The 27,697-nt window shown below is 45.6% G+C and overlaps 1 protein-coding gene across 1 annotated transcript in view; it reads right to left on the minus strand.

Annotated features, from left to right (window-relative positions):
- Positions 1 to 22,510: 22,510 nt before the first annotated feature.
- Positions 22,511 to 27,697, minus strand: part of MTMR8 (myotubularin related protein 8) — a 46,539-nt gene continuing 41,352 nt past the window's right edge. Inside the window, exon 14 of the mRNA XM_060249985.1 lies at positions 22,511 to 23,640. Within this exon, the coding sequence (XP_060105968.1) occupies positions 23,344 to 23,640 (297 nt within the window). The 3' untranslated portion in view covers positions 22,511 to 23,343. The remainder of the gene's footprint in view (positions 23,641 to 27,697) is intronic.

The following is a 27,697-nucleotide window of genomic DNA, read 5'->3' on the forward strand; positions in this document are numbered from 1 at the left end:
GGGGGGGGGGGGCAGAGGGGGTCGCTTGCCCCGGACACTAATGCAGGGGGAGGGCGCCAAATTGGGTATAGAGTCTATTGTATTGTATGGGCCCATAAGATAGAATGGGTCCATAAGGGGGCATCATTTTTTAATTTTGCCCCCCCTCAAAAACATGCAGTTAGTCCAGACCTTTATTGGCATAAGAGCAATAATGATTCACTATCAAAAGTAGGTACAAAGGCCTGAAATATAGTAAGAACAATACATAAACAATCTCTTAAAATAGCAGCCAACGATACTAATCAAAAGTAGACACCCAGCAATTAAAATACAGTCGTATGCCTAGATTTAATTTTATAGGCTTCTACTAAGAAGTTTGCAACACATGTAGTAATATAGGGTTTAACATCTTCTAAAAAGTAGGATAGAATTTTCCTTTTATTAAATACATTTTGTTGGAGATATTCAGCTAAAAATTACGTGTAGATCCGGTCCTGAGGAGAGCAGATCTCGACAGGGCCCTTCTGCTCTGACTGTGCTGCAAAACTGGACAGTTCATCAGGCCTCACCCTCTCCAAAGCTCTCACATGTGACATCGTCTGCTCCCTCCCTCCCCAGTGGTCCATCTAGTCCAGCACCCTGTCTCTGATAGTTCTGGAGGGCCAACAACAGGGCACAGAGGACAAGGCCTTCCCCTGCAGTTGCCTCTTGACACTGGGATTCAGAGGTTTACTGCCTTTGAATATGGAGGTTCTCTTTAGCCACTGATAGACCTCTCCTCTATGAATCTGTCCAACTGTCTTTTAGAAGACATCTATGTGACCATCCTCTGGCAGCATATTCCACATTTTAATTACTCGTATAAAGAAGATTTCCTTTTTCCCCCTGTCTACCGCCCATGAACTTCATTGGCTGCCCTTGCATTCAAGTATTTTAGGAGATGAGAAAAAGTTCTCCCTGCCCTGTCTGCCCCGGGCATAATTTTATAAACCTCCCCTTAGCCCCTCAGGGGTTGTTTTTGCAATGCTTTAAGGGCCCTGCCCCGCAAGGCTTGCAACACAGACTTGGCTCCTCTGTTTAGACATTCACACTTCAAGCAGAGATGGCCCAAGACCTTAAAAGGATCAGAGCTGGTGGAGCAAGCATTATCTGATCCGCTCCCCTGAGAACAGCGTTTCTGGAAGTCCCCCAGTGGATTCTGAACTTTTTATAAAAAAGTTGTCTGACAGGCTGAAGTGGCCTTATCAGAAGAACTCTTTAAGCAGTCGTGATGCAGGAGCTCAGCGGTTCTCAAGGGAGGATGGGTTGGGAGGGGAAGCAGATGTGGATCTTGGTCTTGTACGGCTGGTGCAAAGGGGAGGCTGGTGCAACCCAGGGGAAACGCAGAGCGGCTGTGGAAGAATTTGTGGCTGATCTCCATTTGCTTTCCTCGCCTTCCAGATCTGTGAAGCAGCTTCTGCCGGAGGGTGGGGAAAGCCACGCCCACCCACCCCCATCTCTAGCTGCATGGCTGCTGATTTATCTGAGAGTCAATTATAACGCAGTGTTTTTCATTTCATGGCATTTCACCTATTGCCTGGTCCTTTCCACAGGAGATGCCAGGGAATGAACCCCGGACCTCCTGCATGCCAAGCAAATGTTCTGCTACTGAGCCACAGCCCCCTCCAAAGTGTGCAGTGGGGAGGGGGTGGAGAGAAGGGTGGTAATCTCCTCATTTGCTGGGGAAGCTCTAGAATCCTAGTGACCCAGGCGGCTGGTTGCTGTGTTGGGCTGACATTTTGTTCAGTTCCGCACAAAAGATGCACAGGCTGAATTCTGAAGCTGCATTGAAGAATGAAAAGCCACAGCCGGCCGATGCAAGAATGATGGGACAGTCCTAAGCAGAGCTCCCCCCTTCTACACCATGGACTTCAATGGCCTTAGGAGGGTGTAACTCTGCCGAGGAGCACTGTGAGCCTCGGAGGTCCTGAGCTCTCATGCTGCCCCCTCCCTTCAGGCATGGCCCAGAGGCCTGAAGATGGCAAAATGAAGATCCTCGGGCTGTGCTGACAGCTCCTGTTGAAGCAGCATCTTTCAAAACATCTGCTCAGCCAATCAGATCTCCAGTGGCCATTCAGAAGCCTTGCAGGGCAAAAGCCCCAGCTGGCCCCACCCACTTAAAAAAAAACCCCACTTGGTGATGAGTCGGTCCCGCGAATGATGCTCAGGGGCCCATATTGGGGACCCCAGACTTCAGTTGTGCATTAACTACAAGCAAGCAGCTGACATGGCTTTCGTTTTGGGATTCTTCCCTTCAACATGATGCCCCCAGCCTCTCTGCCTTCTTTGACAACAAGGCAGTCCTTTTAAAGAAGCCCCTGGGCTAGAGCTGCCAATTTTGGGTTGGGAAAATCTTGAACATTTGGGGGTGGAGCCTGGGCTGGGCGGGGCTTGGGGAGGGGAGGGACTTCTGTAGGATAGAATGCCACCAGGTCCACCTTCCAAAGCAGCCATTTTCTCCAGGGGGAACTGATCTCTGTGCCTGGAGATTGCTGGTAATTCTAGGAGACAGTTAAGGCAAAGAATGATACTAGGCTTCCCAATCCTCCCGTCCTGGCGGGGGACCCCAGGATTTACAGCCTCTTCCCCCGCTCTTCAAAAAAATGGAAGCGGGGGGAGGGGGGAAACGGCACCAAGGAGCGTGGCGAGCCGCCCCATCTCGGAGGAGCAGCTACGGTGACCCGGAGAAGAGGTGGCAGCAGCGCAGTGGCATCGCCCGCTCCGCTCCGCCTCTGAGGTGAAATCAGAAAAGGGGAGGGTGGAGGGAAGGAAGGGGTTCAGTGATGCTTGTCACACCCTTGCTCCTAGCTCCACCCCAGTGTCTCCTGGCTCCACCCCCAAAGTCCCCAGAGATTTCTTGAATTGGACTTGGCAACCCTAAATGATACCCCTGTATTAAAACCTGGCCCAGATTACAGATTTGTCCGAGCTGCTATTTTGAATAGAGTTGCCAAATCACCCCTGGCTGGAATGAGGAGGTAGGACTGCCAGATCCAGGAGATTTGGGGGTGGAGCCTGGGGAGGACAGAGACCTCAGTGGAGTACAAGGCCACAGAGTCCACCCTTCAAAGCATCCAATTCATCCAGAACTATTCTCTGTAATTCCAGGGGATTCCCAGGTTCGACCTGGAGGCTGGCATCTGTTTGAACACAGCAAGGGTTGTGCCTCTTTCTTCACTCTCCCTGGATTTGGTGGGCTCCGTGGAGAAACAGCCTCATTTTGATGTTGCCTGTTTGCTTAGGCCGTGGATCCTGGCTTAGGCAAAGGAGTCAAGAAGATATGAACCCCTGGATCCAGGGGGGAGCGGGAGACAGAGATGCTTCCAACTGCCATTTGTCATGAGGGGGAGAGCAGTGCCGGGATCCTTCCTGCTGCACCTGCAGTGGCTGCCCTGGCAGATGTACCTCCTGCTCCACTTTATGTCTTTTTCTCATTCATTCCTTTTCAAAGAAACAACCTAGTCTTTGTTAAATACCATACATGTGCACAAAAACCTGTTTAACACAGTACATATTTGACACTGCATAAAACGTGCATAGCTGCACATTAGAATAAGCCTTAAACTGGTAGTTGTTTCTGCTTGGCGCTACTGACAAGAAGAAGAATTTGTACTGTTAGAACTTCGGTGGTGTCGTTCCGATTCTCTTTCAGAAGTATTACTTCTAGTACTGTGAATGTGCAGTTGCTACTTATTTTGTTGCCAGATTTTAGAGTAACGAGCATTTCGATAGCACTTTTTAATTGTTTTATCAGGTGTCATTGAAAGCGATAAAGTAATCAGAGTGAATAAATGTATCTGACTTATTTTGCAAAATGAGAAACTTCGGAGCTTTGTGTGTGGCGGTCCCATTCTGTGTCTTGGGGAAACTTTATAATACTCTGATGAGAATGCAATGCCATGGCAAGTGGAATGCATTGCGCATCTTGTCAAAAAGTACCCCTTTCCTTTATCATTCCATAGTCTTTTCAATTTTCGGTTTGTTTCAGATGACCCTGAGACCCAGAAGCACTGCCTGATGCCCTCGCTTTAGTCAGATCTCAACTTGGATAGCTTCCCTTGAAGATCACTCCCTAAGGAATTGCTGCTTAGCTCTACGTGGATGGATTTCTCTGCTTCCTTTTTTCCACTAAACCTTTTGCCCTGAGAAGTCTCTATCTTTCTTTCCTTAGAAATCATTAAGACATAAGCAAGTTTGCACATACCTGCCTATGCCTCTGTAGCCACCCAATAAGGAATATTATCCTTCATGAAGCAATAAAAACTACTAATGGTGCCTGTTTTTTTCTTTTTTTTAAATCAGCAAGAATTTCTTACATTTAATGGGATATAACATTTTCTGTAGCATATATTAAAAATGAAAAAAAAATGGAGCTTGGAGCAGTGCTATATATGGAGCTGGGAATCACCCCTGATTCAATTCCATGTTATTATTTCATGTAAATGGCTTGGAAATTTGTCTTGACCAAAGGGTGGGGAAAGTGAGGGTTTTTTTTAAACACAACACAAGGGAAAAGTCAACAAAGACACAATTCTTTGCATCTGTGGTGCAAATTGTATGCAGCCTTATGTGCAATTCATGTATGAAGAAAGTATAAATTGCATACTTGAAAATTGAGACTTCATGAGAGTGGCAGATGTTTCCCTGAACAAATGAAATGGGTTAACTACTGGAAATGTATTCTATAAATTAAGAGAGGTTGGAAGAGATGCTACCTTAGAGCAGTCCTATATATGAACAAGAGGTTTGTATCTGCAGTCCTATATATGAACAAGAGGTTGTATCTGCATTTACAGAACTATGGCTGACCCAAGGCCATACTAGCAGGTGCAAGTGGAGGAGTGGGGAATCAAACCTGGTTCTCCCAGATAAGAGTCCACACACTTAACCACTACACCAAACTGGCTCTCAACACAGTTCTGGCTGACTTGGTGTTGGGACTCGAGGGTGTGGCCTAATATGCCATTGAGTTCCTGTTGGGTTTTTTCTACAAAACCCTGACAATAAATATGAGAAATAGATTTAATATTAAAACATCCCAAACATTTTGGACACTCTAAAATTAAGATGTCTAATATATTAACAAAGATAACTATTCTACCTGTAATAAAATAGTATGATCCTACTAGTGCATGAAAACAAATAGCAATATACTTAAAATATACTACAATAAGCTAATAAACTGCAGCCACCCCTCCCCCCCATACTTTTTCTGTGCAGGTGTTATATATTGACTTAAGATGGTACCGCATGGCGAGCCCTACAGAAGGCGACCCCTGGGTCCCCGGATGTAGCTCGCCTGTCGCCCCGCCCACCAAGACCTGTGGCGGGAAGTTTGGACTGACCAGGATTGGCCTGGTCAAACCAGGGGGGCTGTCCGGGCGATGTATATAAGCAGGGCCCGGCCTGCGTGTTCTTTGTCTGGTAGTGTACTCCCAATACAGAATGTTGCCTTCAAACCGTCTCGGTTCTCAGTACATTACAGCAGGGAAATGGCTTGGGGAGCAGCAGCCTTTCAACTCCCTCCCTTAGAGGCATTCCAAGTAAATCTGGCGTTCATCATGGAGTTTTTGCCTAAATACCAAAGTGTAGCCCTGACTGGGTCACATTGCTGCATGTCGGATAGATCTCCCTCTTTTGGGGGATAAGTTCATTCTTCCAGCCAGCTAATGGGGGGCGGGGGTGGAGCTAGCAGCAGGGGACCCTCACTTCCACCAGTGGGTCTGGCAACCCTCAACTGCACAGGCTGGCTGGTTTGGTGTCTGTTTTCTTTTTTCCCCTTTAGCCATTGATGCCTTCTTACACTGTGGGTTTTCCCCTCTTCTGTCTGCACATTTCTCTTTTCTTGCTGGCATTTGTTCACTATACAGACCTCTTCCAACATCCTCTGGTAGTTCTGGGATGAAGACATTGATTCCCAGGTGGAGAAGGGTGGATGTGGGAAGCTCCAGAGTTATCTTGGAGATACCTTGCCATGATTGCAGTGGCTTTGGCAGCGGTTACACAAGACTGTTGGGAGAAGTCAGTGGTGGAAACATTCCAGCAGGTGTGGTGGAAACAGGCACAGTCTTCTCCATCAGCCAAAGCAGATTTGTCTTTGGGACTGGCTTTAAGGCTCACCTCTCTTGCTTGGCCTGTTTCAGCTCCAAAGGCAATAGAGATCTGGGGCTGGGGCTGCCTACTGGAACCCCCAGATGCCTCTCTCCCTGTCCAATGTGAGTGAATGTGGTTTGACTTCTGAAGTACAAGAGGCCTGTGTCATCCCACAATGGCATTTCTGGGCCATGTCCTTTTGGCACATCTAACAAAACAAATAATGGTACAGAGATTTTTAAGAAATGGATGGAGCACTGAGGTTATTTACCTTCAGATGACCAAAAGCAACAGCCACAGACCATCATCAAGCTGCCTTAATGCTTTGCATTTTGGAGTGCTGACACCATCGTTTTGTCAGGTTGCTCTTCTTGTTAATAGAAGGAGCTCTCTAAGACTTCATTTTGTGTTTTCTTGGGGATAGTCTGTGTTCTCCCTTCTTCTCTCTCTCCATACTGGTCTCCAGGGTTAGCTGCTTGCCCCTTTGCAAAGATATTCACTAACCAGTGGCCTCATTCTTTCTAGTCTGCTTTGATGGTCAGATACACTTTCCTATAATAATGGTTCAGTTGTGTACCTTTCTCACTTGGTCAGGACAACTCTACGTAGCCAGGAGCCGATAGTGATGCAGGAGTATCAACTCTGATGAATAGCTTTGTCTTTGGTCACAGACAATAGTTAACAAATGTCACCTTGGTCAATTTATAAGAAATGACTGTTGCATTTTAATGTCAGGAGCTATTCTGTAATATCATTTGTTTGACCACTGAGGAAGGCCATTGGGCCGAAACATGAGTCAGTCATGGTCATTTTCACTGGACAAGTAGATTCTTAATTGGGGCTACCACCGGGATCAATATCTGTTTTTTTCCATTTGTTTTGTAATAAATACAAGTATATTTTTACCTGTCAATATTTAATGTTTTCAGCTTGACTAACAGAACGAAAGCTTCCATTCTGAATAAAAATTGGTTGGTCTTAAAGGTGCACTTGATTCCCGCTTTGTTCTAATAGAATGCTTGGTCCCATGCACTCCGATTCCCTTAACCGTTTTAGGTTCTTACTTCCATTCAGCAGAATGCCAGTACTGGGTCAGGCGCTCTCCATCAGCTGACGCCCCATTGCTTGCTCCCAAGCCTGCAGTCACCGTTGTGTGTGTGTGTGCGTTTCTCTCAGAGCATCAGGTTCCCAAGGACACCAATCCACCCTCAAACAAAATGGAACTGGAACTTGGATGTATAAAGATGAGGCGGGAGTCTGTGGAGGGGTTCTCTCCCAGGTGGGGGAGGGTCTGTTGCCTTTGAGCCTCAGCTTCCACCTTCCCCCAAGTTTGGTCCTTGCCAGAGCCTCTGGTAGTGTGGGGATTGTTTTGGAGGGCTTCGTTCCCAGGGCCAATATCTGTTTTTTCAATTTATTATGTAATAAATACAAGTATATTTTTACCTGTTAATATTTAATGTTTTCAAGGAGTGGTGCCTGGAGCTGAGTTGGAATTCTGGCAGATGGCATGAAACAATCCTGAAGAAGTCTTTTTCAGAATCCTTACGAGACACTCGGCCTGTTAGGAGCATTGGAGGTAGTCCCTCTCTCCAGTGAGCGGCCAAACACCACTGAACACTCCTCATTGGGACATTTCCCTTCACCATGCCAGGCAGGAAACTCATAGGAGGAGTGGTCCAAGAGGGCTCTTCCGCCCTCCCCCCCCCAAGGGATTCAGCAGAGTGCCATCTTCTGTTGATGGATTCATAGGTGGGGGTAGGCTTCCCAATCCCCAGGTCCCAGAGGGGGATCCCCAGGTTTTACAGGCTTCCCCCCTCCCCCAGCCAGCTGGCCAGCGGGAGAAGCCCCGCCCCCAGAGCCATCATGCACCTCCATGAACGATTCCCATAGGGAATGATGGGGAATTGATTCGCGGGTATCGGGGGCTCTGGGGAAGGAGATAGAGGCACCAAATTTTCAGTATAGCATCTAGTGCCTCTCCGCAAAATACCTCCCAAGTTTCAAAAAGATTGGACCAGGGGGTCCAATTCTATGAGCCCCAAAAGAAGGTGCCCCTATCCTTCATTATTTCCTATGGAAGGAAGGCATTTTAAAATTTGTGCAGTCCCTTTAAATGTGATGGCCAGAACTCCCTTGGAGTTCAATTATGCTTGTCACACCCTTGCTCTCGGCTCCGCCCCCAATGTCTCCTGGCTCCACCCCCAAAGACTCCTGGCTCCACCCCCCAAAGTCCCCAGATATTTCTTAAATTGGACTTGGCAACCCTAGGTGGGGGAGTTGGGTGGCAGGTCAAAGAAAGAGAAATAATTTAAAGGGGAAATTGCAGCCCAGAGAAGGGAAGCAGGACATCAAGGATTCAGCTTGAGAGAGACAAGATCCAAGGCAGCCAAACACGTCATCACAGCTCAGGCAAGTCAATGACGAAGTGGAGTGATGTGGGAGGGAATGATGTCATTTGCTGAACTGAGTCCACAGTATCTGGTGCAGTCTTTTAAAATGTTAGCAGGGTTTAGGAAATAATCCAATCCACGCTTTGGAGTTTGCTTTCAATGAATTTAGTGCACCCGGGTTTTGCAAAAAGATCGGAACTGACTGCAGGCCACGAATACAACAAGAGAGGCCTTCAGAGCCCAAGCAATGACACAGCAGAGAGAGAAAACAACAAGAGGGAGGCTGGGCTGCAAGAGAAAACTTTCAGTCAACCCTACACACTACAGTGGGGGGGGGGGGGGACTGCAGCGTGGGAGCCACATGTGGCACTTTCACACATCCACCATCCCGTTGAAGGAAGCATCTGTCTCTTTAAACCACTTCTCCAACCCAAGCCAGCTGGCATTTAAAGTGAAAGTTGCTTTTTTCCCATCTCCCCCTTCCCATCTTCCTTCCTTGTCTTGCAGCTCTCGAACATCTGATGTTTATTCTATGCGGCAAGTTAGGCCGCCTCTGCACCAGAGTATGTGCCACAGCTCCCCCTAGGGGACAAGTGAACAAAACCACTCCTTCAGCCCTATTTACAGGATCCAACATAAAATGTAAATTAGACTAGAGAAAGGCCAGGGACAAAGACGCAAGAGAGATGTGGAAAAGGCATGCCAAAGGCTGTCCTCCCTCATCTTTATATACAGGGCTTTTTTTGGTAGCAGGAACTCCTTTGCACATTAGCCTATGTAGCCAATCCTCCAAGAGTTTACAGGGCTCATAGTACAGATCCTCCAGAAGGATTGGCTACCTCAGGGGTGTGTGGCCTAATATGCAAAGGATTTCCTGCTACACAAGAAGGCCTTTTTAGTTCTGTTTGAGAATGAACTGGTGTCTCTGGGACACTGATTCTCTGAGAAAAACCACATGCTCTCATGCAGCAGCTGGCTTTGGAAGCAAGCATTGGGGAGAGCGCTGACGGAGAGCACCTACCAGAGGTCAGAAAGGGCACAACCTGCATTGTGCCAAAGGATTCCTAGGAAAGGTCAGTGTCATGATTCTAAGCCTAGTGAGGCCTACAGGATCCTGGGAAGCCTGTGTAGGAGTAGCTACAGGGCCTACATTTCCCAGCATCCTTTCTGTCCCTCTAATTGGGTGGGCTGCCGTCTTGGAGGGGAAACTTGGCCAGAAGGGTGGGACCTGGGAGGAAATAAAAGGCCAGCTAGAGAGGGAAGTGGGTGTTCTCTCGGAAAGGTTGAGCTGGAGGGGGGTTCCCTCACCCAAGGGGTGGTGAGACAAGGAAACGTTTAGGTAGTCATATCAGGGCTGTAATTTTCTTTGCATCACCTTTGCTGTTTCTATCTTTTGCTGCTGCACTGATAACTAAAACCCCTTGTTGTTTTGGGCACTTACAATAAACTTGCCGCCTGGGTCCTCGCGTCTCTTTGGCCACGGTTAAAAGATACTTGCTGACAGAGAAGACAAAGGGGTTGGGTGGTGGCCAGTGTAGAAGAAGAAGAAGACTGCAGATTTATATCCTGCCCTTCTCTCTGAATCAGAGTCTCAGAGCGGCTTACAATCTCCTACATCTTCTCCTTCTACAACAGCTACCCTGTGAGGTGGGTGGGGCTGAGAGGGCTCCCATAGCAGCTGCCCTTTCAAAGACAACCTCTGCCAGAGCTATGGCTGACCCAAGGCCATTCCAGCAGGTGCAAGTGGAGGAGTGGGGAATCAAACCCGGTTCTCCCAGATAAGAGTTCGCGCACTTAACCACTAGGGTTGCCAAGTTCAAGAAATATCTGGGGACTTTGAGGGTGGAGCCAGGAGACTTTGGGGTGGAGCCAGGAGCAAGGGTGTGACAAGCATAATTGAACTCCAAGGGAGTTCTGGCCATCACATTTAAAGGAAACACACCTTTTAAATGCCTTCCTTCCACTGGAAATAATGAAGGATAGGGACACCCCTTGTCCAATCCTTTTGAAACTTGGAGGGTGTTTTGAGGAGAGGTACCGGATACTATGCTGAAAATATGGTGCTGCTATCTCAAAAAAAACCACCCCCCAAGCCTCAGATAACTGCAGATCAATTCTCCATTATACCCTATGGGAATTGGTCTCCATATGGAATAATGGAGTGCCCAGCAGCCATTCCCCCCTCCCCTGCTTTCTTATGACCCTGGAGCGGGGGGAGGGCCTCCAATTCCCCGCCCCCACCTGGGGATTGGCAACCCTATGCCAGTGTGACAGCTTTAAAACTTGGGGCCAAAAGAACAGCGAGACTTTGAGCCAAGGGAGAATAGCAGCCAGATCTCGAGGACAGTAGCCACTGAGCCCCAGAAGCTGCATCCATCCCAGTCACCTTTCAAGGGCTTACTGTGCTCCTCACTAAGGAAGGTCAAGCAGCTCAAGCAGGAGACCAGTGTGGGGGGGGGAGAGTTTCCCTAGGTCTCGCCAACAGGGGGTGGGAGAGAGTTCCAGGAGTTGGAGGCTTGATGTCTCCAGTGTGATGATGTCACTTCTGTGTGACATCATCACATTAGAAATATTGCACCAGGTCATGGCTGTTGGGGGCGGGGTTTCCCCATGGCTGGTTGGCTAGGGGCAGGCAGGAGCCTATGAAAGTGGGGGATCCCCTGCTCCCACCTGGGGGCTGGCAACCCTAGCGAGAAAGCACAGACTGCCCCCAAGAAAACACAGGTGGGTTCTTTAAGGAGCTCTTTCCATTCACAGCAGAAGCAACCTGAGAAAGAGATTATGTCAGAGCTCCCAACTCCATAGCGCTGAGGCAGCCTGGTGTCTGTCTGTTCTAGCTGATGGTTGCTGGTGGCCATTTGAAGGTTCATAACCTCAGTGCTCCATGCATCTTTAACGTCTATTCTAATTGCATTCTGTTTGGTTATTTTTTGTTTCTAGATGAGCCTCATGGGCGTGGTCAGCCAACATCTTCCTAGGATGGGAGAGGCTTCTTCTAGAGCCACACCACGTTTGCCTCATTCCCCAGCAAGAGAAGCATCCAGGTGATCTGACATCCAGTTGATCTGACTGGTCCCATACTTCCTCCGCCATTGGGGCTGAAACAGGCCAAGCAAGGAAGGGAAACCTTATTGCCAGTCCCCAAGAAAGACCTGGTGTGGCCTGCGATGAAGACTGTGCCTGTTTCCACCACACCTGCTCGGAAGCTTCCTCCAGTTCCTTCTCCCAGTAGTGTTCCTGGACAGCCATGGTCTACAGCTACAAGGCCTCTCCCTGAACCCCTGCCTCAGTCAACAAACTAGTGCTACAGCCCTTGGTTGGCTCACAGAACATACCAGTGTCTCTAGCTTCACCACCTACATCACCACCCTCTTCTTTTGCCAGACCACTGCATCTTCCCACACTGGACAACAGCCCCTTCCCAGGTCTCTTCAGGGAACGGATCCATCTTTTCCTCACCATTCCCAAGCACATCTCAATGTGGTGGGGAGAGCATCTAGGTTTCACCCAAGGCAAGGCCTTCCAGTGCCAGCCAATTGGAGGCCGTCTTGGTGAGTGGGGAGTGCCACAATCAACTTCCAACCATGAACACTACTGAGAGATCCCTGGTTTTGGAGAATTCTCTACCTCCACCGATCTGATGGTTTTCAGTAGTACTAAGCAACTGGCAACATCCAGGAAGTGTCAAGCCTGTGACAAGCACAAGGAAGAGGGTGGAGAAAAAAGCTCAAGAGGAGAGCGAAGAGGAAGGCCAGAGGACTTCTTTGGAGTCCCTGCAGTTTTCTTATGAAGCACAAGAAAGAAAAGGACATATCTGCTAATTTCTGATTTCCTCAGTGCTTCTGGACAGCTTATTATCCTATATTAAGCATTTCAGTTATATCCATACTTGTCTTATATCCTTTAGCTTGTAATATTAGAAATTAGATGCATTAGAATATTGGAAATTAGACTATTCAATGTGGCACAATCCTCTTTGTATCACAGTTAGAGGAACAGTTTTTGCCTTTGTTTACTTGATGTTTTCATTTTGGAGTGTGAAAAATTTTATATTTGTTTGGCATCTTTTAATATTAAATCTCACTATTTGTCATATTTATTGTATTTTATATTCACTTATATACTGTGAAAGATACAGTTCCAAGCAAAATGGAAACAGATGGTTTCATTGTCATCCAGGATATTCAATAACAGATCTTCGTAGGCAGCTCAGCTGGGTGTCTCCAAATATGTACTCTGCACCCAGAAGAAATGCATTGATTGCTTTATTAACATACTTTATATTCTGCCTTTCTCATTGGGACTGAGGCGGGTTACACTAAGTCAACACGATGGGGCATCCAGCGATTAATGAAATTGGAAATCTGGAATCCTCACTTAAAAAAGGATGTGAATGGAGTGGGTGCAGAGGACAGCAACAAGGATCATCAGGGGCCTGGAAATTGTGCTGATTGTGTAGACAGAAATGCTCATAGGTATAACCTGTTCTCACCACATCTTTATCTTGTAAGCCACCATCTGTATCACTGATAGGATACCTTGCTTCTGTTTGTTGTTGGCATTGTTCTCTAATTCTGTAATCCTAGCCCTACTCCCAGGGTCAGTGCCAACTAGGCAACCAGGTAGGGTGCAGACCTCAAAGGGGCACAGAATTGGCAATTAGCATTAGGGTGTGAAATCTGTCACACATTTATCAGGTGTAAATTTTCTAGTAAAAAAGGAGGAAGTTGAGGTAAATAGTGTGAATCCTGTCATAAATCTTCCAAGGGTGAATTCTTTGTGCAATTGGCTAGAAAAGAATTGGCAGGAGAGGGGGGAATGGAATAAAGCAGAGAGTGACATTTCAGGAATGAAGGGATAAAAATTGTGTTCTAGCAGGCTCATAAGAAAGTAAGAGAGAGAACAGGACAGCGTTTCACGATAGTCCTGGAGAAATTATCTTTTGACAGGAGACACATAATAAGGAATTTAAGTCTAGAGAAGTGAGCACAAATCTTTGGCTAGTAAATGCTATCCCATAGGAATCTTATTCACAAAGGGGGGTGGGGGGTGGTTTGTAGAATTGCATGTTTGCTTTAAAGCCTGAAAGATGCTGGGAGAGGATCCCACCTGCGGGCGCCTCCGGGATCATGCCCGCGGTTGCTTGAGCCTATGATGTTCACTCAGAAGAGAATCCCATTTACAGTCTAATCCTGTGCACTTCTTTATCTACTTCACATGTGGTCTGTCTTTCTCACTGAGACTCCAAATCGGTTACACAGTGTAAGTCAATGCAATAATGCACACGAGACATCTAATAAACAATTACAGCAATTTGAAACAAAGCAAAAATAATTATGCTTGGCATGTTAAACAATGCAAAAAATGATATTACAAAGGCAGAAAGCAATGCAGTAAGAGCGGGATAAGACACACAGGAAACAGTGTGTAATATACAGTTCTCAGTCCTGTTCATTTTATAAAAGCTCCCTCCTGAACCATTCCCTATTATTATCTTGATTAAAATGCCCTCTTGAACCATTCTGTTTTACGACGTTGCCAGAATGACAAAAGTATGGCAGCTTTTCTGACTTCCTCAGAAAGGCCATTTCACAAATGGGAGCCACAGCAGAAAACGTGTGTGTCTGGGCAGTTGCTGGTCCTTCCCATTTGTTGGGTAGCACCATTAGAAGCCTTGAGTTAGTGATTTACAGTGAAAAGGTTGTATTTACAGCTTCAGTATTTGGAAGAAGGCTCTTGCACGTCTTTAATTCTGCAAACTATGTAAAACAGTTACTTTTGAGGGCATTTTTGTAAAGCTTATGAAGAACAGGATTGTAATCTATGCCACAGGGCACAATCTGTTGTATATTCTATCATGCTCTTACAGCATTGTTTTCATTTTTTCTAATTCCATTTTCTTGACTAAGCATGTTTGATACTTTTTTTTGCTTTTTTTGCAATTTTTGTAAGCCTAGTCCTGTTGCATTATTAGATCTTATACACTATTTGATTACAATATTCTATAACATGTAATCCATGAGTCTCAAGTAGAAAACTGGCAAATGTCTAATAAAATATAAATGAATAATACAATATAATTCCCTGTTTGGGTTCCTGAATGATATATACAGTATCAACAAAAATTTACTGCAGATGTAACTTTAGGCCTGCAAGAATTTGGAAAAATCGTTCATGCGCAATGGAAACAATTCTTGCAGGCCTTAAGTTACATCTGCAGTAAATTTTTGTTGATATATATCATTCAGGAAGCCAAACAGGGAATTATATTGCATTATTCATTATTATAGTGTATTATTCATTTATATCTTATTAGTCATTTACCAGTTTTCTACTTGAGACTCAAAGTGGATTACAAGGTGGATTTGTATGCTAAAACTGTTTTCTGTTTGAGAAAGAAAATCAAAGATTGTTGCATTACTTATTCTCACAATTTTTTTTTTAAAAAAACTAGCAATTTCAAGTTTTGTGCCTTTCATTTTTCCTACAATTTATCTGTTTTTTGAGAATTGGTTAGCGTTGGGGGGGTTTAAGCAGTTATCCTTGCCTAGTTACAAAAATGCACATCTCTTGGTCGACTGTTTCAGGAGTTGTGTTGTGTCCCACAAAGTGGGTCCAAATCCCAGCTGTGCCCCACAGTGTGCAAAGAGAGGGCTTGCCATTTTACCAAGCTGAAAGGGTGCCTGGGACCAGTTGCTTGCCCCACTGGCATGCAACTGCCTGTTGAGCCAAAAGGGCTCTACCTGGGGAAAGGTGCCTCATGCACTCTGGTCCATAATAAAAGGTAACAGCACAGCTTTCCCCCCATGGGGGCAGGTACTTCCAACAGCTGCGGGGAAGCTCCATGTTCAGAGACAATCTCTGGGCATGCTGAGGGCAAACGGGAAGAGGCTGTAGCTGTTGGGTCCTTCTTGAGAGCTCCCAGAGGAAGGTGGCAAGTCACTGCTGGTAACATAACATGCCCCTACGTGGATCTTTGACTACAATGAAGCTGTACACTTGACTTCTGAAGTGCTCATATGAACATAGGAAGCTGCCTTCTACTGAATCAGACCCTCAGTCCATCAAAGTCAGTATTGTCTTCTCAGACTGGCAGTGGCTCTCCAGGGTCTCAAGCTGAGGCTTTTCACGCCTATTTGCCTGGACCCTTTTTTGGAGATGCCGGGGATTGAACCTGGGACCTTCTGCTTCCCAAGCAGATGCTCTACCACTGAGCCACCGTCCCTCCCCAAATGCTCTACCACTGAGCCACCGTCCCTCCCTCGATTCCTTGCAACTCTGGAATGAATCAGTATAACTAAAAAGACTTGCAGAACATAAGGAAAGCCCTGCAGGATCAGACCAATAATCCATCTAGGCCAGCATCCTGTCTCACACAGTGGTTCCTCTTCACGTTTAAAGTTTTATTGAATTTTCATAAGAATAGGGAAAAGAAGGGTACAGGGTATCAAGAAAAACAGTAAACAGAAAAGCACATTCGGCATGTCTATGCATCATTCACAATAATTAAAAAAAGGCCATAACCTATGCCAACTGGTTCCTCTGAATGGACCACAACAGGGCAAGGAGGCCGAGGCTTTTCCCTGGTGTTGCCTCCCGTCCCGACTCTGGGATTCAGAAGCTTCGTGCCTCTAAATGTGGAGGTTCCCCTCAGTCACCATGGCTAGTGGCCACTGGAAGCCTGTTCCTCCCATGAATCTATCTAGCCCTCTTTTAAAGCTGTTTAACCCTGTGGCCCTCACCATTAGTCACTCTCTGTAAAATGGTATTTTCTTTTGTCCATCCTGAACCTACAGCCCAACCAAGTTTTTCCCTTGAGGGAGAAATATTTTATTTTTATTTATTTATTTGTAATTTGTATCCCGCCCTTCCCACCAGGTGGCTCAGGGCAAATAGTTCTTAGTCAACTCTTTCCACCACATGTATAATTTTATAAAAACTTTATCATGTCTCCTGTGCCCCCCACCCCACCCCCCGGTCATCTCTTGGAGTTCCCTTTGCAGAAACTATGCTGATTTTTCCTGTGCAGCCTTTGTCCCTCTATGGGCCTAACAATGCTAGATTTCAATTACAGTTTCTACTAAGTTGTCTGGGACAGATGTTGGACTGATTCCCCTCTGGATCCCTTTTTAAAAAAATTGGTGTCACATTTGTTACTCTCCAGTTTTTTGGTATGACAGCTAAATTTAGAAATAGTTGGTTTACTAACCCTATATGTAACCTATCTCACATATGAGTTCTTGAAGAACTCTTGGGTGTATGCCCTCAGGACCTAGAGACGTATTGTTTTAATTTTCCCCAGTAGGCTTAGAACCGTGTGGAGAGAGTGTTTCTTTTCAGCCACAGAATCAGAGTGAATTTTCAAAAATTAATGTTGTGGAAATGGATCTCGCGTAGCAGGTAACTGAGAGGAGAACTCTGTGCTCAGACTGTTCCAGATGTTCACACACATGCAGCCAAGTTGTTTGCATGTTTTCTTGGATGTAAGGCCCTCTTCTATGTCACCTTATTAAAAGAAAATAAATCCAATAGAAATCAACACACAAGGCTTTTTGTATTAAAATTGCACAGTATATATTCATTTAATAATAAAAACAGTAATACTTAGAAATTAAACTTCCCATAAGACTTACAATTATAAGAACACAAGTGTTCTTTTAAGTGCCAGTAAAATTGCATTTTTAACAGTGCATCAAAAGAAACCAAACTTGAATGTACATACATATAGGGAAGGGGGTGTATGGGACCATCAATCACAGTTTTGGACAACTACGGATTAAAGATTGTTTCAGCCAGCCTACAGGAATTGCACAGTATTTCAGAAACATATTTAAGTTCTTCCGCTAAGGAAATCGATGTATAGTTTGAAATAGAATCCGCCAAGATTTATGCTGTCTAAAGGCTTGTTACCCTCTTGCTAGCTAATGCACCAAATCTTTGGAAAAACTCCCTTCAATTTCAGGCCAGAACTACAGAAACCATCGGCATAAATCCATTGCTCCATCACTATGCCTGGAGACACATCTACGGCTAAGTAGACAGATGAATGTTTAGCAGATCAGGCAGTAGGATGGACATTCCAGTTCTCTTCCTCGATGGCTTCAACAACCCCAGAGAACTGCCAACAACGATAGTATACTCTGCCCCCATGCAATACCTGTAGAAGACTAATTCTTGGCGTTCTGGAAGCCTCTCGAGAAGGAGTGAACAAGCTTCTTTAAAACACAACATGCCCGACTCTACCCACCTTCCCACACATTTGGCAACCACAGATACAGCAGGTGTTCTAGGTCATGGAGAGCAACCGCTACCACAATAAGCTTGGTCCAGAAGGTTTTGCAGCAGACATGTCCATGTTGAAAGGGATTTTCTGAAGGAGGAGGAGAATCTGGAGACCAGCTACTCTGAAGGGTTTCGAGGCACAGAGCTTCAGTACAGCAAATGACAGTTTCAGAAGGCCGCCGTGTTGTCCTGCAGCAGAACAGTGAGATTGGAGTCCAGGAGCACCTCAGAGACCAACCAGATTTGGGGATACAAGTTTTCAAGATTCAAAGCTCCCTTTATCAAGACGCCTGTATACCCTGAAACCCTTGTTGGTCACTACTGGACTCAAATCTAGAACATTTTGAGAAAGAGTCCCAGGCAAACCTCGGTCCCATTTGTGAAGCTTCCTCCAAAAGGCCACGGAGCTCCTACAAAGGAATAAACAGCTGCAGCGTTGCGGTTTCCACCTTTGTATATAAATTTTAAACAGACAAATACGGATTCTGACAACCCAAGCACTATGCTATGGATGGCCCAACGCATGCCTCGAAATGGGGGAACCAACCGACTTTACTACGCCCATTCTAAACATGCAGAAATGAGAGAATTGTGGGGTTGACTTCTCTGCCTACTACAGTGGTGCCTCCCCACTGCTGCTTCTAGGAAACCCGTGGGGCATCTTACGCATCTGTTTGACTTCTGTATGGCAGTGTGGATCAATAAGCCGAGCAGCTTCATATGTCCAAGCTGCCTACCCCCTTCCTTCCCACTCCTGGTCATCCCAGCTCCCATGTGAATCTGTGCAAACCAGTGAAATGGCACACGCAGCAACTCAGGGCAGGGCCCACCAATTCCCTTTCTAGTTTTCTTCTGACAACATGCCCAGGATGATCCAGCTGCCCAGACTGCGGCATTCGAGGTTCTGAGGAGCAGCAGAGGGAGGCACAGGTAAAGAGAGGGAGAAAAGATGCAGCTGTTTACAGACCTTGTGGTTCCTATTTGAGCAATACGGGTCCTATGAAAACATCTGGAAAGACAGCCCTGGGCATCTGCCTCCAGATTCTTCTTCCCAAAGGAGTGTTCAAAGCAAAAGCACAACTTTTTATCAGCAGGTTAAAAAACTTTAACAAAACGGAGCTCTGCAGGGCGCCGCAGCAGGAAGCCAATTACAGCTGCCGAAAAAGGCCGAAGGACACTCAGCGGGGCTTTCAGGGGCTCTGCGCTTTTTTGTTCTCAACAAATGCTGAAGATCAGTGGAGAATCCACCAAGATTTGTGCTGTCGAAAAGCCTGCTGTCCTCTTGCTAGCTAATGCTCCGTATCTTTGGACAAATGACTTGGTGTGTTTAGTAGCGGGGATGGCTGTGTGAAAGGCAGCTCTCGCATGCAGGCTCCATGAACAAATACACTTAAGCAAAGAATTCTGCTTTTCCTTTAGCCCTTCTCAGCCATTAGCCTCTGTGTGACTGATCCAAGGTTGCAGCTGCTTCAGAAATGTGTATGAAAGGATACAGCCTGCCTCTCCAAAATGAGATCTTGAGTTGCACCGCTCTCTCCCAACAAATGGCATCTTTGATAACAGCCACAGGAAGACTGCAGGATAGAAAGCTACAGATCTGCTGAAGACAGTCACAATACAGCTTAGGGGGGGGGGGGGGGGACACACCCTTGCAGGGCAATTCAGAAACCCATCCTAAAGAGTCCAAGGGGTTTTCTTTCCAAGGCAGCTTAATGGTGCTTGAGAGAGGCATTTTCTCATACAAATAACTAATTCCAAGAGGTTAAACGGCAGCAACCAAAAACAGCTTTAGAATAGACTGAGTTTTTAAAAAAATATATTCCTACATTGAAGTTAAAATGATTTAGGCAAAACAACAGCAACCATAATTGGCAACAAAACAGAAGGTTAATAATCCAATCACTTCTAAGTAGTGTGTGTGTGGGGAGGGGGGGGGAGAGTCAAGGCCTACCCACTGGTCCCATCCAAAAGAAGGTAAACTGAAATAACCTGAACTGGTTCCTTCTGAATATATCTCGGAAGCAGCAGCCTGCCTTTCTAGAGTGCCAGAACACCTTTGTGATCCTTACATGATATCCCTTTATGAAGATTCCAAACAAGTTTCCTCCAATTACCTGAAGACAAGAACATACCAATGTGATGGTAACAATCAGACAAAATCCCTGCCAGCCCGTTTCATTTTGTGATGGGTTGAAAGCTTTAAAATTAGGATGAATGGAATCTCCCTCCTGTTCTGTAGGCCACTCTATCCGACATTCTGTTCCGCCAAGGAGGATCTACAGCATTGCGCTTTTGCATATGCACTGGGTCACAGCTCATTCTCCCTCCAGTTCCAGGGTTACTGATGCATGTCAGTGTCCATGTGCATTGGTTAAGGGGGGGGGGGAGAGCAGATACAACCCCGTAGGGACCCTGTCTATAGTGCCATCATCTAAGCAGTGCATAAATGCTCTGGGGAGCATCGGCAACCTGCAGGAAAGAAATATGTGCTGGAAAATGTGGGAAACTGGACATGCACAGTGAACTGCACAAAATCTGGAAAACTGCCACCCCCCCCGGCCCAAAAAGGAGAAGTAGATCATTACATTACAGTAATTTGGAACTCCTATATCTGGGAACTTTTTGTGTGGGAAGAATTTCATAAGCATCAGAACATTTTTCACCCTTGTCTTTCTGAATAACCAAGATCAGAACTTTAGACCAACTCAAGAAGAAAAGCTGTTCGAAGCTGGAAGACTAGAAAGGCTTAGAAATCAAAAGTATCAGTACTGAAAAGGGCTATTAAATTGGAAAAGTGACCAAAAGTGAGGAACTAGACAGAGAAGAGTAAACTAAAGAGCTATTTCTGAAGGAACACAGTACAGCAGCAACTGATTACCTTCCTGGAGAAAGTGATTAGTTCAGTATTAGAACTGGAAGCAGAAAGGCAAAAATTTAGGCTGCTTTACAGTCCAGGTAAAGATAAAAAGATAAAGATATCTAGATCAAATTATACAACATCACACCTGTGAGTGAGTCATCAGGCTTCATGGCAATTATCTGGAATTTCCCTCAGCCAAAGAACTAAAGAACTTTCTTTGGAAGTATTAAATTGAGAAATATAAAGTTTTAAAGTACACAAGCAACAGTTCTTTCACAAGACAAAATTAGTGAGCAACAGGGTTTTCTATGGAAGCAATTCTCCACTGCAGGTGACACAAAATGTGCCCATAACCCCAAAAGCTCTTGCTGGAACGGACCAAGAACCCTGGCAGTTGAAATGTAATTGGAGAGGCCTGGTATGTGGTCTGCAGTGAGCCAGAAGATCCCAGCAGTCACTATGTAGGTAGCTATGAAAGCATGCATTTTTTTTCATGTCATACCAGGTTAGTGTGCAGTGACTTATTCACAGATTGTAATATTGTACGTGAGTGTCACAGAAAGACAACACGTATCTTTTAAAATGGCATAAAGACTTGAGAGGGACAGTTCGTCTGCGTACCAAGAAGCCAGCATCTTCTCAGCGCACAGGACATAGTACTAAAACTTTTGGTCAGACAATTATAAGCAGATAAAAGTGTGTGTGGGCTCCATTTCTACATTCTGTTAAGCCTAATTCATTAACCCCCGCCCCACCCCAGTTCAAACTTTCAAAAGGTTAAAAAAAAAGAAAGGAATTAGCAGGCAAATAAGGAAAATCAGTTCCAGGCGTTCAGGCACCTCTTGTCTGACTTGTGGTGAAAGATATACCTGGTACACTCTACATTTTTGCAGCCAGTGTTCTCTAACGCACTTGTGATCAGCAGAACTCAAGAGGAGGGGGAAGGATGGCATGTTTTTGGTTAATATGGGGGTCATGGGTGGTTGCCAAAATGGTACATCGTGCGAAACTGCTAAGACTTTGCTCCTCAAGCAAAGAACTGATTTCTTACAAGCCACAGCAATGCAACGTTTCACGTTTTAATAAAAAAACTGTAAAAAGTACTGCTACATGGGTCCTCAGGGGGTTGTGGCAACTGTTCTAAATAGATGTTCAGTCATGCCACACCATACAAAACAAGTGCCCACTACTGAATCTCATTTCTTCCGGAAATACAGAAAGATTCGCAGGTGAATTTCATCATGGGGGGTGGTCAACTATATTTCCAGGATGCGGCACAGCTCGGCAGTGACTAAAACCACCCCCAGATCTGGTGAGCGCAAATGGCCTGTCCTTTCTTCTTAGTTACTCGACACCCATATATATATAATCTCTACAGAGGTAATGAGTTGGTTCAAATCTGGACGATTCTTGAGTAAACATGAAACCTAAACCAGTTTACAGCTGTTCTGAGTTAGCCTGCCACCATTGCTTACAACTCTAGAGAATGGGAAAGGAGTGGTTTCTCTTCAAAGGGCATTATCCACTCTAGGACAGGGGTAGCTCTCCACATGTTTTTTTGCCTACAACTCCCATCATTCCCAGCCAGCATGGCCAATGGATGGGGCTGATGGGAGTTGTAGGCAAAAAGAAACATCTGGAGAGCTACCGTTGGCCACCCCTGCTGTAGGGCATTACATCACCAAGCACAAAGTAGCAATAGTATTGGGCATGTGGCTTTGGAGCCAACAGTGCTTCCTCCATATGCACCTTGTATTTCCACACCCTCTTGCAGCAGTGGTGCCAAGCATTAAGCCCTTCTCAGGGCAGCCCAGGAAATGTTGGACCTGACAGAAAGCCAAATGAAGGGAAGGCCACAGACAGGTTCAAGCAAACATTCAGAGACTTTACATGCTGTGAGACCATCTGAGGTTATTAACACATTGCTACCAAGAGAGAACTCGCAGTGAAACAGCAATTACAAAATTCAAAACACAGTTAAAAAAACAAAGATATCGCAGAAGAGCACATACACATTACAGCCACTTATATATCACAGTGATAAAAATATAGTCGCATTTCTAACTGGTTGGGCATGACAATAATTGCTCTGCTTTACAAAAAAACAATAAAAACACATGTCTGCATACAAAACACAAACAGGGTAACAAAAATGCACCAGCGGAATTCCTTCAAAAGGTGCCAAAAAAAAGAGGTGCCCTGGCAGTGCAGTGCATACACTAACCGTATGTGCTGCCAGAGCACCTTTTCTGAAAAACAGCCAACAAAAGCCTCTTGAAGTGAATTGACATTCTCAGCCCTTCACTAACTAGCACACACTGCTTTTACTTCCACAGATTAAATACTGCGTGGCTTTTTAGCTCCCCCTGGATTCAGAAACCAGTAATGGACCCAGTTTCGCAGGTCAAGGCAGGAGCACCTGAGCTTTCACTGGAAAAGGAGGCCAGACGTGATGGGGGACAGCACCCAAAGCCCCTTCTGCAGGTACCTCCTCCTGTGTCAGACCATGGCAGCTCTGAGCCCTACCTCTGGACTGCTCCTGCGACCCTCAAACAGGCCCCCCACCTCCGAAACACAGAACACCACAACACTTTGTCATAACATGGGTGAAGGCGGCTACCCAGCACCAAGCCACAGGTCTTGCCTGCCCTCTTGCCACTTCCTATGGCGCACAGCAGATGCGCAGGTCAGTTCAGTTCAATGGTTTTGGAGATTCCCTGCACTGACGGCAGACTGGACACTCCTGTCGGGGGTGGTGCTTCGGTCACCATCTGGGACATCAAGGGGATTCACAAGACCCTCCTTACTCTTCAGCTGGGCGGGCCTGTCGTCCTCCACAGTGATGGTGCCGTTGGCCACTAGGGCAGGAGGCTCATCCTCATAGTCCTGGGGAGTGTTGAGCATTGGAGATTTCGAACAGCCGGTCGGAACGGTGGCCATTTTGGCTAAGATGGAAATCTCATCTGGCAGGGATCCATCTAAGATGGGCAGTTTCTGTAGTGATAGAAAGGAAATTACTATCAAAACCAAAAACCTGATACCAGCGAGAGCCTCTAATTGGGCAGCAATGACTTCACAAGCATCATGCCTAGAAGTCTGGGGCAACTTGGCACATCTCCTTATTAAATAATAATAATAATATTTTATTTTTATATCCCGCCCTCCCCGCCAGGCGGGCTCAGGGCGGTTAACAGACATGGGAGTCCCATGATTCACATTAAACAGTATAACAGACATGGGGGTCCCATGATTCACATAAAACATAACAATAAATATCAATTACACATAAATTAATTAAAATAGATAAAACATATAGAAATAGGTGCTAAAATGATGTAATCCTGATGTACATAAGATGGCTAAGCGTCTGTTCGTTAGTTAATCAGGTTCTGTCTCAAATGCCAACTGAAAAAGAAATGTTTTGCAAGCCCTGCGGAATTGGTTCAGGTCCCGCAGGGCTCGCACCATCTCTGGAAGGTCGTTCCACCAACGGGGGGCTATCACCGAGAAGGCCTGCTCCCTAGTGGCCTTCAACCTAGCTTCTCTTGGCCCAGGGATTGTTAATAAATTCTGGGAACCAGACCTCAGTGCTCTCCGGGGTACATATGGGGAGAGGCGGTCCTTTAGGTAGGCAGGTCCTCGACCATATAGGGCTTTAAAGGTAATAACCAGCAATAAAGGTGGTGTCAAGTCTGCAGATTCAATAACGAGTCAATGTAGGTACAAAGAAGCTAGTTTATTGATACTGGATGCTTGTGGCCTGAGCCAGGGTTTGAAGAGACTGAAACCATACAGTAAATACATTGCATATAAAGAGCACTTCAAAAGCATTCCTACGGGCAGGGAAATTGTGCAGGGGACATTCACACACAGATGTTACTAGTACATTCTCATGTTGATTAGGCGTAGTGGCCTGGATGTTTCACCAGGCTCCTACGACTCCCACGGGCCTGGACTGAGAAGGTTCAGATAAGACTTTTCACACATCACCATTTCAAAGCAGGGAGAGCTTCTAAGAAAAGGGAGGGGGAACAGCAGAGAGGCACTAGCAGCATTTGGTTCTACTTTGGTTCTACCCAGCATGCTCTCTGGTTGAGCCATATTCAGACGTGACAGGTGGACAAAAGCTGAATGAACCACCAACACAGTCTGAACACGAATGGTTGCCTTCTTGGGATACCCATCAATTTAACCCAACTTTGTCTCAGGTAAATTGATGGAGACCTGCCCTGGATGACCCAGACAAGACCAATCCTATCATATCTTAAGCAGTCAGCCCTGGCTAGTACCTGGAGGGCAGAACACCAAGGAAGCCCAGGGCTGCTACACAGAGGCAGGCAGTGGGAATCATCCTTTGCAATTCAAGCCAGTTGCCACTTGGTGGCACCCTCTAGCACCACCACATTGGGGGAAATCATGCTCAAGGTGAGAATTACTGGAACAGGCCTGCATAACTTTGTCCAGTCAAGAAGTGATGGAACTACAGATCAGATTAAATGATCAGAATCCAAAACACTAAAGGGTTCCACTCTCCTTGTGCCAAAAGCAGCAGAATTTCTGGAGACCGTGAAGCCACATTTGCATTTTCTTCCCCACACCCAATGATATGCAGGACTTTCTTACTGAACTTATCATGCCCCATTGAAGAAATTTAAATACATCACATATAATTTAGCAGAGAACTCAGTATTGCTTGGTATGTATGAGGAGGAGGAGGAGGAAGAGGAAGAGAAGGAGAAGATTTATATCCCGCCCTCCACTCTGAAGAGTCTCAGAGCGGCTCACAATCTCCTTTCCCTTCCTCGCCCACAACAGACAACCTGTGAGGTGGGTGGGGCTGGAGAGGGCTCTCACAGCAGCTGCCCTTTCAAAGACAACCTCTGCCAGAGCTATGGCTGACCCAAGGCCAGGCTAGCAGGTGCAAGTGGAGGAGTGGGGAATCAAACCTGGTTCTCCCAGATAAGAGTCCGCACACTTAACCACTAACCATGTTTTCGCCACTGAATTTTATTAAGATCTAAGTTATAGCACCACAATGTTAATTTTAATATAGTTGTTAATGGTTTAATGATGATTTTATTATTGAAACGGTAATTTGTTATGTATGGTTTTATTGTATTTTATTTTATTGTATTTTATATTCGTATGTTGTGAGCCGCCCTGAGCCTGCCTTGGCGGGGAGGGCGGGATATAAATAAACTGATCTAATGTCAAATATATATATGTGTGTGTGTGCACGTATATATATATATATATATATATATATATATATATATATATATATATATGTATATAATAATAATAATAAATTTTATTTGTATCCCGCCCTCCCCGCCTAGGCGGCTCAGGGCGGCTAACAACATTTTATACATTTACAATTAATAGATAAAAACTTTGAATTTAACAAATAAAAATTAAACATATAAAAACCAGTCAATAGAATTAAAACACATAATTTAAGTTAAATGTATCTGGCAGCAATAAAAATATTCTGGCGCTGGTTCTGCCATACATATATATATGTATGTATATATGTATATGTGTATGTATGTTTGAAATGTCATAAAGTATGAAAGCCTTGTTTTATTGAAACAGTTATAAATAATATTTGGCATTAGTTCAAGATCAATCGCCCTGTTAATCTGTCTGTAGCAGCAGAGAAGAGCAGGAGTCCACGAGCACCTTACAGACCAGCAAAATTTGTGGTTGCAGGGGAGGAGCTTTCGTGAGTCACTGCTCACTTCTTCAGATCTGATATTAGGTGTGAGACTGGAAGCCACGTCTCCCAAAGGTGTGTGGGTGTGTGTGTGTATCCTTCTCTGCTTGTGCTAGCCGAGAGGGCAGAAACAAAATAAAACCTCCAGCAGTTTTTATGAGTTTATAAAGACGAGGCAGCATTCAGAGAACCACACAATTAGGTCCACATACCAAAATGCAGCTTTTGGGCTTGAGTTTCTTAAACTTCCCTCTTTTCCTGACTTACAGAAATCTCCTTGGAAATGAGGGAAGTTGCAAAAGCTCTTTGGGGTGAACTCTCAGGTATGTCATTCCAAAGAGGGGGGGATCCTACTCGGCACACCTGAAGGAGCTCTGCAAGCTGCAACCAGAATGCAGAACTGAGCATTATACAGAAACAGGTGGGGAAAAACCTGCTTATATGGCATGATGGCCTCTGAACTGGATGGGACAGCCACGAAACCGGGTCTTGCAGCTGTGGTGACCAGTTCCACAACAGCAAAGAATTGATAAGGCACAGCTGGAAAGAAATTAAGAGCATATAACGGCTATTTTTGCAATTCCCTCACGTAGGGTCACAAACGGGGATCCGAACATTGTGGATTTTTCCAGCTTGTTCGTCATCGACCCGATAACTCTAGCCCAGGGGTGGCCAACGGTAGCTCTCTAGATGTTTTTTTGCCTACAACTCCCATCAGTCCCAGTCATTGGCCATGCTGGCTGGGACTGATGGGAGTTGTAGGCAAAAAACATCTGGAGAGCTACCGTTGGCCACTCCTGCCCTAGCCCCACAGGGCAGCTTCTGTATAGGGATGACTGCCTGGACCTCATGTTTTAAACAGCAGCATGGCTGTTTCCGAAGGGGGTTGTCTTTTAAACTTCAAAGCCCTGAAAGTGACCCCCAGGGGCGGTGGGGAGTATGCGCCAAAGCTAAACTCCTTGCTCTATCAAGAGCCATCAGCCAGAAGAGCTAAATGGAACCTCCATGTACAAAGGCAATATACCTTTAAAAACCCCCAGCTGTTGGGACCTTCCACGCTGCTTGCTTATTAGCCCAGAAGCCCGCGGTCAATCGTTGCTGGAACCAAAATACTGCAGTAGGTGGGCTGATCCAGCAAGGCAACTCTTATAGGAGTTCAAGTTCCATAATACAAAACCACACTGTGGTACCTTGGACTGCCAGTCAAAGCAACAACACCACTTTCAACTTGTGTGCTGCAAAGAGTGAGAGATGAATCTGTGTCACCTCTCTCTCTCTCTGACGTACTTCTCTGGAGACTGTGAGGCTCTCCTCTACAGGAGTAAGAGGGAAGGA

This window comes from Heteronotia binoei, chromosome 11 (assembly GCF_032191835.1).
Source record: "Heteronotia binoei isolate CCM8104 ecotype False Entrance Well chromosome 11, APGP_CSIRO_Hbin_v1, whole genome shotgun sequence".
Classification (NCBI taxonomy): domain Eukaryota; kingdom Metazoa; phylum Chordata; class Lepidosauria; order Squamata; family Gekkonidae; genus Heteronotia; species Heteronotia binoei.